The sequence below is a fragment of the Meles meles genome, chromosome 15 (genome assembly GCF_922984935.1).
Source record: "Meles meles chromosome 15, mMelMel3.1 paternal haplotype, whole genome shotgun sequence".
NCBI classification, from domain to species: Eukaryota; Metazoa; Chordata; class Mammalia; order Carnivora; family Mustelidae; genus Meles; species Meles meles.
The window spans coordinates 29,809,376-29,823,860 of record NC_060080.1 but is presented as its reverse complement, the minus strand read 5'-3'; the positions used below and the strand labels follow the sequence as shown (position 1 = coordinate 29,823,860).

General features: G+C 35.5%; 1 protein-coding gene across 2 annotated transcripts in view; it reads left to right on the top strand.

Annotated features, from left to right (window-relative positions):
• STRN (striatin) overlaps positions 1 to 14,485 on the top strand; it is a 109,688-nt gene that overhangs the window by 36,581 nt on the left and 58,622 nt on the right. For both annotated transcript variants that reach the window (XM_045978986.1, XM_045978985.1), the window contains exons 2-3: positions 1,148 to 1,251; positions 9,537 to 9,610. In XM_045978986.1, the coding sequence (XP_045834942.1) occupies positions 1,148 to 1,251; positions 9,537 to 9,610 (178 nt within the window). The remainder of the gene's footprint in view (positions 1 to 1,147; positions 1,252 to 9,536; positions 9,611 to 14,485) is intronic.

Genomic DNA, 14,485 nt, shown 5'->3' with positions numbered 1-14,485 from the left:
GGTAAATTGGATTTTTTTGTTCAGTTTGGTACTGAAAACATAGAAAGGAGTGTTATTCAAACTGAGTAGAAGTAAGTGAGTGGTTCACTCACTAAACTTTAGTTGGAAAATCCAGTTTCTTAAGGATGTGTTAAGGTCATCATTAAATATAAGTTCTTGCTCACTTAAATGGAAAGCACTGTGGAAATATAAATAATTGTTATCTGCGTTAATGTTATGGAAAGGGAAAGAGTATGAGAATAGTGAAATTGATGGCTATCCTGGAGGGCTCTTCAATCCTTTCTGTCCTGTTCTTAGTGGTATTCTTAGTGGTGTAACTCTAAAGGAGTTACTTTAACAAGTTAGTGTTTGTAACATAGTTTCAGTTCCTTAAGTGGAAGATACTATTTCAATTCTAAATGTCCTTTTAGATACTCAGGAAAGCCATTCTTGCTAGCTGTTTTTCTGAAGATGAAAATTTTATGGTTTGTTTACATGTTAAAATGTAGGTTTTTTTTCTTTAATTATTTCTTGAAGGGACCAGGAAGCTATAGAGGGCTGTGGTTTCTGATTTTCCTTTTTTGAACTTTTACTTTTTTCCTGCATATTAAATCTCCTAAAAGGGGGTGGGGGTGAAAGGTGTGGATTGAAAAAAGGCAGCTGTTTGTTGTTTGTTGGGGAGGTCCAGAATAAAGTCTTTCAAAACAATCTTAAATCCATCATAAGATTTACATATGTGGTGAAGTTCTGAGAATTGTTACTTTGCAGTGGTGTTACAAGAACTCAGGATTTTACCATCCCCTTTCCCCATCTTCACTTTTATAAAAGAGAAGTCCCGTCAATGCCACTAACACTTCTCAAACTGTACTGTACCCTTTGCATAATGTCTGCATTTATATTGGTTGTTTTAGATTATAGAATCTTAGAGGATACAGTCTAGCTGTTGTAATATCCCTGACCTGAAGTAAAATGCATATTTAAAAAAAAACAAACTTTTCCCCCCCTTGCAATCAGTGCCTTTCTATATACTCACATACCTTGTGACACATATGTAAAAGGAAGTGTTTGCATCTAAGTGTCCAGTCTCCCAAAGTTTCTTACTTCGACTGGGTTAAAAAGTTTTTTAATTTGATCTAATCTTAGCTTTGTCTTTCTTTTCCCTACTTAGGCCCAGATTGCTTTCCTTCAGGGGGAAAGAAAGGGTCAAGAAATTTTGAAGAAAGATCTTGTGAGGAGGATCAAAATGCTGGAGTACGCTCTTAAACAGGAAAGGTAATTCAGTGAAATGGAAGATGATGTTCTCTTTAAAGATTGGAGTAATTTTTCTGTCATTCCTAAAACAAATCCAAATTTTAATACTTTTGAATTCAGGAAATCGTATCTGTAATATAAATTTTAAAATGGTTGTAATATGTTAATTTAATGTTCTTGTGATTGTTTAATAATCATGACCAATAAACTGATTTATATGATTTATTTAAAAATTTTCACATTTTCCCTCTGTCCTGTCCTTTTTTAAGAAAGTTATATGCTTTCTGAGCTGTCATTATCCATTTCTTTATGGAATCGAAATTGTTTTTGAGTTGTAAAGGAAATTTCTGTGATGCTTACTCCCTCATCAACTAATATTATTTAATTTGATATGTTTTCTTTGGGAAAAAATGTAGACTGTCTTGAGAACCTTTTTATCTTTTTCTAGATATTTGGTATTTTGTTTCTTTGCTATCAGCTATTCCTATCTCTCCAAAGTGAACCTTATCTTTCTATGTTGCTAGTGTCTAAGATATTCTAGTAACTTAGCTTGGATTGCAAGTAAAGGACAGCAGGTCATAGATGAGAATTTTGGAAATTTTTATATGAATTACGGTGGTCTTTGGAATTTTTGTTTTTAGATAATTTTTCCTTTCTGATAATTGAGTACTTGATAGGCAATATTGAAATTCTCTATTTTGCTTGTTTTGATCACATGCTTTTCTCCTTTCTTTGAAGTTAATGGATGGGCTGTTTGCAAAACTGCCGTAAAATAGCATTTAACAGAAAATATTTGTGAATACTAAGAAGCAGATTAAATTTTATTAGAACTTGTTTTCACTCTTACTTGGGATCTTTGAATGGCACAGGAAATTGAAAACAGGCTGACCTCTTGGTAAAAAATAGGTGATTCTTTTTATTCCTTGAGAGGTTGATTGAAAGCTGTATTGGAGAGATGGTGGAGGGAGGGAAACTGCTTTTCTAAAAGCATGCAGTTTGGGAATATTTTAGGTTTTAAGCAATCTAATTATAGACATCATCAAAGAGAAAGTAATAACGTTAATAATGGCAACTATTTATTAACTACTGTGTACCAGGCCCTGAGGTTTAAAAATGAAGTAACTTGAATAGAATTGTGAAGTTGTAGGAGAGCTGTGATTCAGATCCTCAGGTCTGTCTGATTCTGAAATCTATACTCTTTACCAGTACATTATTCTATCTTTGTAATACAGAAGAATTAAAATATACCTATACTAAAGTAACTAGGGATGTTGTGTGTGTGTGTGTGTGTGTGTGTGTGTGTGTGTGTGTGTGTGTGTGTCCCTTATCATTAAACATTTCATTAATGTATCCATCCAACTTAAGCACTGTGCTGGGGTTGAGTGTAAACTTAGGCCACTATCCTTATCCTTGAGGGCTCAGAATAGCAAGAAACACACTTGTAAACCACAAAAGTGCAGTTCACTTGAATAGGTGCTATGGGAGATGTCTGTACAGAGTACAATGGGGTCACAAAGAAGGGAGTGGTTATTTGGATCTGGAAGGTGGAAGTAGAAGGAAGGTGTAGTTAGAGAGGAGCTGAGACTTCAACAGCATCATAAAAATAAGGCATGCCAGATAGGCAAAGTTCAGGAGGTAGAGAGGAGTTTGGTGTGTTACAGAAATTTGCAGTCACTGTGTGGAGAGTAGGATGTAGTTGTGATTTGATAAGCGATAATGGTAGATGTGGACAAGAGCCAGATCATGGAGAACTTAACTAAGGAGTTCAGACTTTTATCTTCCATTTAATAGGGAACATTGAAAGTTTTTCAAAACCGTTTAATCTAAAATTTCTCAAGCTAATTGTAGTTGCAAGAGCTACATGCCTTTTACCCGGATTCACCCAGTTGACAACATTTTGCTGTATTAACTGGTATGTTCCCTCTGTAGGCACATTGCTTTTTTCCTGAATCATTTGCTACTTAGATGCAGACATTATACCCCTTTACCCCTGTATACCTCAGTATATTTCTTCTAAGAGCAAGGAGATTCCCTTATATAATTATAATTCTTTATCAAATTAAGGAAATTTAATGTTGATATAGCACTACTACCTAATACAGCCCATATTCATATGTTCCAGTTATGATCTTAATAGCATTTTTTCCCATGAAATGTCCCAGTAATGATTTTTATAGTACCTTTATAGTACTATATTTTATAGTACTTTTTTCCCTGGTCCAGGGAAAAGTCTAGGAATACGTATTATATTTAGTTGTCATGCAGTTGAAAGGAGCATGGAATAGTATGAAATAGATTTTGGAAAGATCCCCATTCATTATGGGGGATGGACTGGAAAAATCTGTTAATAGAAGCAGGAAGAGGCTAATAGTCTAAGATGAGAAATTATAACATGGTAGCTCCTGAAATAGAGGAGGCTATGAAACATTTTTTTTTATTTTTTTAATTTTTATTTTATAATTTATTTATTAGTTTTTAAAAAATATTTTATTTATTTATTTGTCAGAGAGAGAGAGAATGAGAGAGCGAGCACAGGCAGACAGAGTAGCCCGCAGAGGCAGAGGGAGAAGCAGGCTCCCTGCCAAGCAAGGAGCACGATGTAGGACGCTGGGATCATGACCTGAACCGAAGGCAGCCGCTTAACCAACTGAGCCATCCAGGCGTCCCGCTATGAAACATTTTAAATAGAATCCATACAAATTAGAGAGGATTCGGTATAGAGGTATAGAAGTTCCTGGCTTGAGTGAAAGTTTTATAAGTTATCAAATGAATTAAAGATTAAGAAGTAAGTGTTGAAAAACAGATATGGGAATGGGACTGAGGACTAGAGGTATATACTTGGGAACCATAAATATTATGGATAAAGTTATAGGGGTAGTTGAAGCAAGCAGAAAAAGTATTATGGGAGAAGAGAGAATCATCCGGAGCCACAGGAAATGGAAATGTTTGAGGCAGAGGGATTAAGAGCCAGCAAAGGAATGGTTGGAGAAGGAAGAGAGAGCAGTATAGTGGAAGCAAGCTAAAGAAGGTGGGAGTTTGACAATTGCAGATGCCAAACAGACTCAAAGTAAGTAAACTGAAAGTAGTCATCTAGATTTGTCAGGTAGGAGCTTGCTGGTCTTGCCAGAATAGTTTCAGTGAGGTAGCAGGAACATAAACCAGATCACAGGGGATTGAGGGCTGAGAAGGACAGATAAAGTAGCGACAGATACAGTCGCTTATTTTTTCCAAGTAGTTTGACTTTGAAGAACAGAAGAGATAACTGGCTGGGTCTAGGGAAGTTTTTTTTTTTTTTTTTTAACTAATGGAATTCTTGAGAAGAGTCACTGATTTTGTATGTTTTGAAATTTACTGAATGATTTGAGATTATTCCTGATGTTATGGCACTACTTAAGTATAATAAGGAATAAAAAACCATTTCTTTGTGGATTAGAGCTCTTAAACATTTCAGTTCTTTAGCTCTGAAGTTATTTTTCTAATGCTTTAATGCCAGGAGTTTTTAAAAATTTTGGAGTTCTAGAACATTTCCATTCTTTTGATTCTGAAATTATTTTTTCTAATACTTTAAGCCAAGAATTTTTAAGGTTTTTTTTATTGAGCATAATTTGAAACATAAATGTAGAGAGACTGATATCTTTTATATACACCTACAAGCCTCAACAGTTAATGTTCCTGTCAGTCTTACTTCATCTTTATCTATTTTAGAACAGCGAATTCTAGACATCTTGTCATTTACCCTGACACAGCTAAGTATAAGGATCATGATTTAGAATTGCTGTGTTACAGATTTTCTAAGTAGTCCCACTTAAAAAGATCCAAAATTAAGTGAAACTGAATCTTTTAACACTGCAGAAAGATTACTCGCCTAGTCAGGAATTTTTCAAGGCATTCCTTAAAGTGTGATGGAATATGCAAAATGAGCAAATTTATATCTTATTTTTCAGGAACACATAGTGTTTAATATTTACTCAGGAAATTCTATACTGAAGAACCTTAAATACTATATAAGATACGATTCTGAAACATTCCATTTTTCCCCATTTCTCTCTTTCATCTGCACTACTGTAAAAACTGTAAAAAATATCCTCCTTGGAAGACAACTATCATATGATCTCCCTGATATGAGGACGTGGAGATGCAACATGGGGGGTTAGGGGGATAGGAGAAGAATAAATGAAACAAGATGGGATCGGGAGGGAGACAAACCATAAGTGACTCTTAATCTCACAAAACAAACTGAGGGTTGCTGGGGGAAGGGGGTGTTGGGAGAGGGGGAGGGGGTTATAGACATTGGGGAGGGTATGTGCTATCGTGAGTGCTGTGAAGTGTGTAAACCTGGTGGACCTGTACCCCTGGGGATAAAAATACATTATATGTTTATAAAATAAATAAATAATTTAAAAAAAAGTCCTCCTTGCCTCTGATGTTTCCATATTCTAATTCATCTTCCACATTTATAGGATTCATTTTTTTGAAATACAGGTGTTATATCCCTGCTTAAAAATATCTAGCTAATTTCAAAGATCTTAGTAAAACCTCTTACAGCCAGGGCCCTTCCTAGTTCAGTATGCACATGCGTGAGCGCACACACACACACACACAGTTTTTTTTTTTTTGACCCATGATGTATTTTTTTCCCCCACTTTTTCTTTTGACAGAAATACTCTTTATCAATCCATCTGTCTGATGGGAAATGGTTTTTTGAGGTTTAGCTAAAATCTCATATGTTACCTTTTTTGGTAGTTCTCCTTGACACCACCTTTGGCAGAATTAGATAACCTGTTATCTGAATTCCTATAACATATGATAAAACTTATAACTCTTATCACAGTGTGCTGTTGTTACTTAATTTCTATCTCTTAGACATCTCTTTGCCTCCACCTTTAATCAACTATAAATTGCAGGTTATTCCCAGCAGCCAGTACTGTGCCTGAGATGTCAAAAGAATTCAGAAACAGTTCATTGATTTAATCAAATTATTTTTAGCATCAACATTTAAAATGTGATTGGGATGCTATGTTATATTCCTACCCCATTATTTATAACAATAGACTTTGAAACAAAACTATAATGGAACTTCTTTATTATTACACAATTTTTATGCTCTTTTAACCAATAAAGGCCCATTGGGAGGCCAAGCTATATGTTAGACATAGAGTTCATAGGCATGAGCTCTGCTATTTATTTTACAGTCACATTAAAACAAAAAGATAAGGGAGTAAGATTGTGGTAGGTAACATTGTGAGATGAAGTATTAAAACCATGGGAAAGGGGCGCCTGGGTGGCTCAGTCATTAAGCATCTGCCTTCGGCTCAGGTCATGATCCCAGGGTCCTGGGATTGAGTCCCATATTGGGCTCCCTGCTTGGTGGGAAGCCTACTTCTCTTTCTCTTACTCCCCCTGCTTGTGTTCCCTCTCTCACCATGTCTCTCTCTGTCAAATAAATAAAATCTTTAAAAAAATAAAACCATGCAAAACAATATGAGTGAGAAAAGTATTTGGCATGTTGGCTTCGAAAGAAATGTTACTAAGTTGAGAAAGTTTCTGTGAGTAAATTATTTTTCAGTGAATTTAACAGTTGAGTAGGGAGACCCTGCTTTAAGGGAACGCAGCCAGTGGTAAACACAACAGTTCTTTACTTACTTTGTCTGTGTCTATTTTTTTAATGAACTGTTAGTTCATAGTATGTTATTTTTATTACATACATTGTAAAGAATATTTTCTATTCCCCTTTTATATAAACTCTGTTGCAGTTTTTCCCAAGACCACTAGAATGCGCTATAGTGCAGTGTTTCATGTGTAGAAATATTTTTTTCCTATACACACAGACACATGCACATACATTCATATGTGTGTGTATATATATATATATATATATATATATAGACTCCATAATATTTTATTGCTATTTTAATTCCATCCTCATACCAGTTACTTTCAATTGCTATTTGACTTTTAGGAGGTATTATAACTTTGTGTCATGGTAGATGAAAAATCTGAAGATTGACAATTACTTTAAGAACCTTGTTTACTCTCTGGTAACTAAGTAAAATTAAGTGGCTACATTCTCTAATAATCAGCATTATTACAGATACGTGGAAATGTTTGATCTGGTTATGAAATCTTTGTGATTAACGGAAACATTGGGAATAGAGAAAAAGATATTCTAGTTAATTTGGAACAAAAGTATTTATTAAAAATTTTTTAAAAAGAAGAAATATATGCATTTCTTCCAAATAACACAGTATGGTCTCCCTTATGTATTGCTTTCCCTTACCAAAGGAAATCTTGCTAATATCTTATGCATCATGTATTTTTCCAGAAATTTTCTATGCACATGAAGTATATACATATATATACATATATATATATAAAACACGTATATAAAATAAATATTCTTTTTTACTTTTAACCATAAGAGACTCTTAATCTCACGAAACAAACTGAGGGTTGCTGGGGTATGGGGAAGAAGGATAGGGTGACTGGGTTATGGACATTGGGGAGGGTATGTGCTATGGCGAGTGCTGGGAAATGTGTAAGCCTGATGATTCACAGACCTGTATCCCTGGGGCAGATAATACATTATATGTTAATAAAAAATTCTTAAAAATTCTTTTTTATTTTTAATAGGTACATATTATTACAAAACATTTCATACATATGCAAAACATTTAAAGACTAATATATAATATACTCATATACTTGCTACCTACCTTAAATAGAACATCAGCTGTCTGTAATTTTCACAGGTTTTCTTAAGATTCTCCTCTATATAAACTTTGCTTTTTCTGTTATAGCTGCAAAATAATATGAATTCCAGTGCTTTGCCCATTTGACCAAAGAATTTCCATTTCCTTTATACCTTTTTTGAAATACAAAAACTTATTTATGTTACATGCTCAATTAGTTTTTTATAAAAAAATTAACTTGAAATTTGGGTATATTATCCCCTCATTCCTTCTTTATCACTTTATTCCTTTGGTTTTTCAAATTATTATTATTATTGTTGTTATCCTAACCTTATTACATTTAATATTTATTATAAAAGCCTCAATATTTTAGGAAGCAAATCAGTCAAAATACATAAATACATTATGTAAGTATGACCATTTTTGGTTGACCTTTAAAATTTTTACTTTATCTGGATTACTTTTCTGGTCTCAGATGGTTAAATCTGAAATGGTAAAATCAGGTTAGCCAGAAATAATTATATTCAGCTAGCTTTAAAAGGGAAATAGATATGAATTTCTGTCCACAGTTCTTCCTGAAAAGGCAAAGGATATCTTGACTATTAAAAAAAATTTGTTCATTCCTGTTGAAATATCATATTCAACACTGGTGGTTAGGGCTGATTCCCCCTCCCTCCTTTGGATTGTTTACTGTAATGCATACTTGATAAATCATAATTGCCTGACAAGGCACAGAGTATTATAGATTACTTAAAATGTTTTTTTGGGTATAGTTGATACACAATGTTACATTAGTTTCGGGTGTCCAACACAGTGATTCAATATCTCTATATGTTATGCTATGTTTGCCATAAATGTAGCTGCCATGTGTCACCATGCAGTGCTATTATAATATCATCAACCATATTCCTTGTGCTTTACCTTTTATTCCTGTGACTTATTCATTCCATAACTCAAGCCTTTATCACCCAGTCCCTTCCCCCATTTGCCCATCCCCCCACCACCCTTCTCTCTGGTAATTCTCTGGTCTGATTCTGCTTTTTGTTTATTCATTTTTGTTTATTTATTTATTTTTTAGATTCTACATATGAGTGAAACCACTTGGTATTTGTCTTTCTTAGTCTTATTTCACTTAGCATGATACCCTCTGGATCCATCCATGTTGTCACAAATAGCAGGATCTCACTCTTTTGTTATGGCTGCATAATATTCCATTGTGTGTACATATCATTAGATGAGATTTCTTTTTATAAATACATCAATTTTGAGAAAGGTTAGTCTTCTACAAGTTTATTTCATAATCCAAATTTATTTACTGCTTTTGATAGGAGAATTGTACTTCGGCAATCATCAAGGAAATTTGAATACTATAGAAAGTAGAATGTGATACGTAATTATAGAAAGATTTATGATTCCCAGTGTTATTCTTTTATTTCTTATAATGGCACTTGATGGTATAACAATAACAAAATAATAATGATGACTACTTTGACACCGTGGAAGGCTGTTTTGAAAGGTAGCCAGGACTAATGTATACTGATGACTACTCCTGTTACATATCCTCAAGTTCATTTAACTATGTTTAAGATGGTTTGTATTTTCTTATTTCTTTGTTAGAGCCAAATACCACAAGTTGAAATATGGAACAGAATTGAATCAGGGAGATATGAAGCCGCCAAGCTATGATTCTGGTAAGCTAATATTAAAGGAAGTTTAAATGATTAAAAAGAAGTTGACATCTAATATTTGTAGCAGCAATATTTTAAATTGCAAATTAATTTCTAATTATTTGCATATTAGTGATTTTTCTGACCTACTTATCTTTAGCGCTAATCATTTAGTGTTGTTTAGATGATTTTCCATTACCTTTCTTTTTCATCTTCCCCTTTCTTTTAGTTTCCCATTTTCTGCTTATGTTCTACACTTCCTAGAAGGATCAGAATTCATGGGGTAACACACTAACGTAACTGTGTCTTGCTAGGTTTCCCAGTATTAATGGGAACTTCGAGATGTGCAGTACAGCACATGATGCCCTTGAAATCCTGAGAGAAAGAGAAGGAATGACAGAGTTCAGAGATACCTTCTCAAGTACAGGGAATTCCTAATCCCTTCAACCTAATCCTTCAGTTGCAGGTGCAAAATTGTTCTTGGATTTTCTTATGCACAGATGATTCTGCAGTCAGACCATCTTTTAACAGCTGAAACATTTATTATCTTTTTCTGTTATTTCTTCTTTTTTCCTCCTACCTTCCTCTTCATCCCTACAAAAATAGCACTTTGTAAACAATCAGATATTAAGGGTATAGACTTAACTGACTTATTAGTAGGTATAACAGTAAGAAAACTTGTTCAAAAGTTATGTTTCAAATGAGTATGTTTTGACTTAATTTCAGATTAAATTTCTAGATCAAATATCTGAAGATATCAATTATTGTTTATATCATTGGCTGAAGTATATGCCTTTTACTAGGGGCTTTATGTATGTAAACTTTAATTCTTAAAATAGTTGCTCATAAAGATGATATTGTTCTTATTTTACCTATGTGAAATTTGAACTCAGAGAAGTGGAGAAACTTGCATAAGATCACACAACTATTAAATAATGGGAATATAGATCTGGCCCAGGTATAATGACTCCCAACATTCATATATATTTTTAAAGTTTGTTTGTTTGTTTGTTTGTTTATGTAATATCTACACCAGGGTGGGACTCGAACTCATAACCCTAAGATCAAGAGTCACATGCTCTTCTGACTGAGCCAGCCAGCTGTCCCCAACCTATAAAGTCCAAAATTCATATTAATCCCATTTTACCACACTGCTTCTGTATTTGACAATGTATGAAAAAAACCTTATAAAGTAAGTTCTGAATGTGCTGCTAACTTTAAAGTTCAATTCAGTGTAGTAATGTTCACACATTTCCCCAGCTGAATAATGAATCCTCAAGATTTAGAGCAGTAACAGTTGATCATAGGCCTATTTTTTCTTTGTTTTTTAAATTGTTCTGTCTTACTTTGATGTCTCTCCTTTTGACTTGAGATGCACTTAAATGTATTAAATTTAAACTATTTGTTAAAGCCTGTCCTAAAAGTATCTTGTCTGATTCACAGAAATGATTTACTCAGAACTTCTATATAAAAAAAGTTTGTTTCCTTATTTTTAGATATTATTTTAGGAGTATAAAAGTCTAGTTGCAACATATGCAAAATGTTTATGTTTATAAGTAAATAGTGTGGTTCTAGAAAAAGTTTGACTCTTACGCATGTAAGTTCACCTCTGCCCTGACACTTTAAATACTTGTGGTATTACTTAATCTTTTGGGGATTGCTCTGCTGCTTATCTGAAGCTGGGAAAATAGTGGAAATAATTCACAACTTTCAGGTTTATTTTCTTAGTATACAACACATGGTTAGTACCTAGTATGCTTCCATCTATTGATCTTTCACTGTTTATTTAAAAATACTAAACATGGGGCGCCTGGGTGGCTCAGTGGGTTAAAGCCTCTGCCTTCGATTCAGGTCATGATCCTTGGGTCCTGGGATAGAGCCCCGCATCGGGCTCTGTGCTCAGCGGGGAGAACTTCCTCTTTCTCTCTCTCTCTCTGCCTGCCTCTCTGCCTACTTGTGATCTCTGTCAAATAAATAAAAAAAATCTTTAAGGGGCACCTGGGTGGCTCAGTGGGTTAAAGCCTCTGCCTTCAGCTCAGGTTGTGATCCCACGGTCCTGGGACTGAGCCCACAGCGGGCTCTCTGCTCAGCGGGGAGCCTACTTCCTCCTCTCTCTCTCAGTCTGCCTCTTTGCCTACTTGTGATCTCTGTCTGTCAAATAAGTAAATAAAATCTTAAAAAAAATAAAAATGCTAAATATGTAATGCTTGTCAGACCCAGCATCAAATTCAGTGAAAAAGATAGCAATGCCCTATTGAATTTTTACAGTGAAGATTTAAAAAAAAGTGATTACAGTAAAATGACATGTAAAATGGGGAAGATAATAGGTGTTATGGAGCACAATATCTGGTCCTAAGTAGTCAAATGGTGTTTAAATTTAACATCTGAAGGACGGTTAAGAATTGACCAGGGAAAATGAACTTACTAAATATTTGCTGAATGAGGTGGGAGGAAGGCAGAGGGAAGAATCTGGCACATTTGAGAAATAAAATAACTGGCTAGTAGAGAAAGGGAGGGAAGGAGTGTTTCTAGATGCAGCAGGGGAAAGGGGCAGGGCAGATTGTAAAATATCTTACAGGGGTCTTGTAAAATATTTTAAGGAATTTGCATTTTATCCTAAGAGTTTTGAGAAGGTATTTGAAGGATCAGCTTTCTCTTAGATCCCACAGGCAGCAATGTAGCAGATGGATCAGAGAGCAGCTGGATTGGTGATGAGGAGACTGGTGAGAGGACTATTTGCTGCCTTCTGGCTAAATGAAGAAGGGTGCCTTGACAGGGCACTGACTGGACGTCAAGAGATTGAGGGAGAGGAGTGTTGTGTTGAGAAAATACTTCCGGAGTAGAATCTGCAGGAATGAGTTCCAGTTTTGATGCAGGGGATAAAAAAAAAGGGGGACATTCAAAGATGACCCCCACACTTCTAGTTCCCAAAACTAGACCGGAAGTAGATTTGGAAGATTGAAAGATAAATCACTTTTGGATTTATTAGTTAGGCAATCAAGTGAAGATGGCTGGTAGATGCTGGCTCTGTGGGTCTGGAGCTCAAACTGGAAGTATGGGTTTGATGTTTACATTTGAGAGGCGTCAGTACATGATCCCAAAGGCACTCAGATCATTGGAGAGGAAGAAGAGGCACCCCTCCCAGACCTCCCAACTCTAGACTTTATTCAGAGTGAGAGGAGGACCTGGATTGGAGCCCTGAGGACTGGTAGAAGAATAGAAAGTGGAAAAGGAAATTATAAGAATTATCTTAATGGTAGGATGGAAACCAGGAGAAGAGAGGGATTCCAGAAGTAAGGACTCTAAAGCACTACAATTAATAACCAGAGGTTCTAAAGAGTAGTTTTAAGATTTAGTGATACATGGGTCATTACTATGGGCAGTTCTGGAGAAAAGTAAGGGTAGAAACAAAGATATGAGTAGAATATGAAGACTAAGCCGCAGTTATCTTTTCAGGAAGCTTAGATTGAGAAGGTGAAAGAGAGGGAAAGCTTAAAGGGTACATGGGGGTCAAGCAAAGTGTGTGTGTGTGTGCGGAGGGAGATGTGTTTCTTAGAGGAGGAGCAAATAAAAATGAAAGAGAAAAGATACTCAGAATAGGAAGGACAGAGAATGGTGGGAGGAGCATAATATTGTTCCAAGAAAGAATGTAAACCTTAGGTGAAGGATTTGTAGGTTTGGGCTTCACTTTGGTGGTGAGTATTAATGTGATAGCTTTATGTGTGAGACTGCTTAGAGTGTAGGACAGGTTTAAGAAAAGTAGAGAAGTTAAAAATAAGAGCCGGAGGGCAAACTGATCACAAACAGTAGGATTGGGAAAAGCCAAGGGTCCAGTTGAGGAGTGTGATCGTGAGTTCATATAGATGCATTGGTTTGCACTCTTGACAGCTTGGGTAAAAATTTTGAATTCATGGGGAGTCCAGACGGACAAGAAATTTGAGGACATAGACTAAAGAATAGTTGAAGTGGTAGACTGTGAACCGAAGGAGGCTAATGGGTAAAAGTGAGGGGACAGGCTGTGGTCTGGAGCAGGCCAGCAAACTTTTCCTGTAAAGGACCAGATAGTACTCTTTGTGCTTCTTAGGCCATATGTGCTCTGTTGCAGCTACTCAACTCTTGACATCCTAACATGAAAGTAGCCACAACATATAAGTGAATGAGTACGGCAGGCCACGTTTGATTTGCAGGTTGTAATTTGATTTGCAGGTTGTAATTTGCTGGCCCCCGGTCTAGGGTCCCAGCTAAGGAAGGACAGGTGAGGTGGGAATATGAGCCTGCAGAATATGCTCAGAGAAGGAGTTTGTATCTGTGCCTGTTCTTCATAATGACAGGATCTGAGGTATGACAGCTAGAGAGGGTGGTGGTTGTGGGGAGGCTGAAGTGGATCACCCACAGGAATATTAACTTTGCTCAAGATGAGGTAAGTGTTTGGTTGCAGAGGAAGCATGTAAGCCTGGTTCCAAGTGTTATTGAGGGATTTGTGGGTGGCAGTGATGAGGACAGTGACTAGGAGAGGGTAGAAGGTGGTGTATCCAAGCAGGGTAAACTTTAAAGAAGCAGGAATTCTTCTAGTCTTTGCTCTTTTATCCATTTACAGTATTTCTTTTTAAACTGACAATCCAGATATTTTCTGAGACAATTTTCATAATAAAATTAATTTCCCTTCTAACTTTTTCTCCCCCCTCTACCCTAGGAAATTTTACCCCAGGTTATGTTAAAATCTATTTATCTTCCGTATTTTAGCTTCTTTTATTTAATATTAGAAGCCAGGTACATATTAAAAATGAGTATTTTTATCCAGAGTGACAAATTCTGTCTTTTAATCGAGATGTTTAGACCATTTACATTTCATGTGACTATTTATATGGTTAGATTTAAAGCTACCCACTTTGCTGTTTG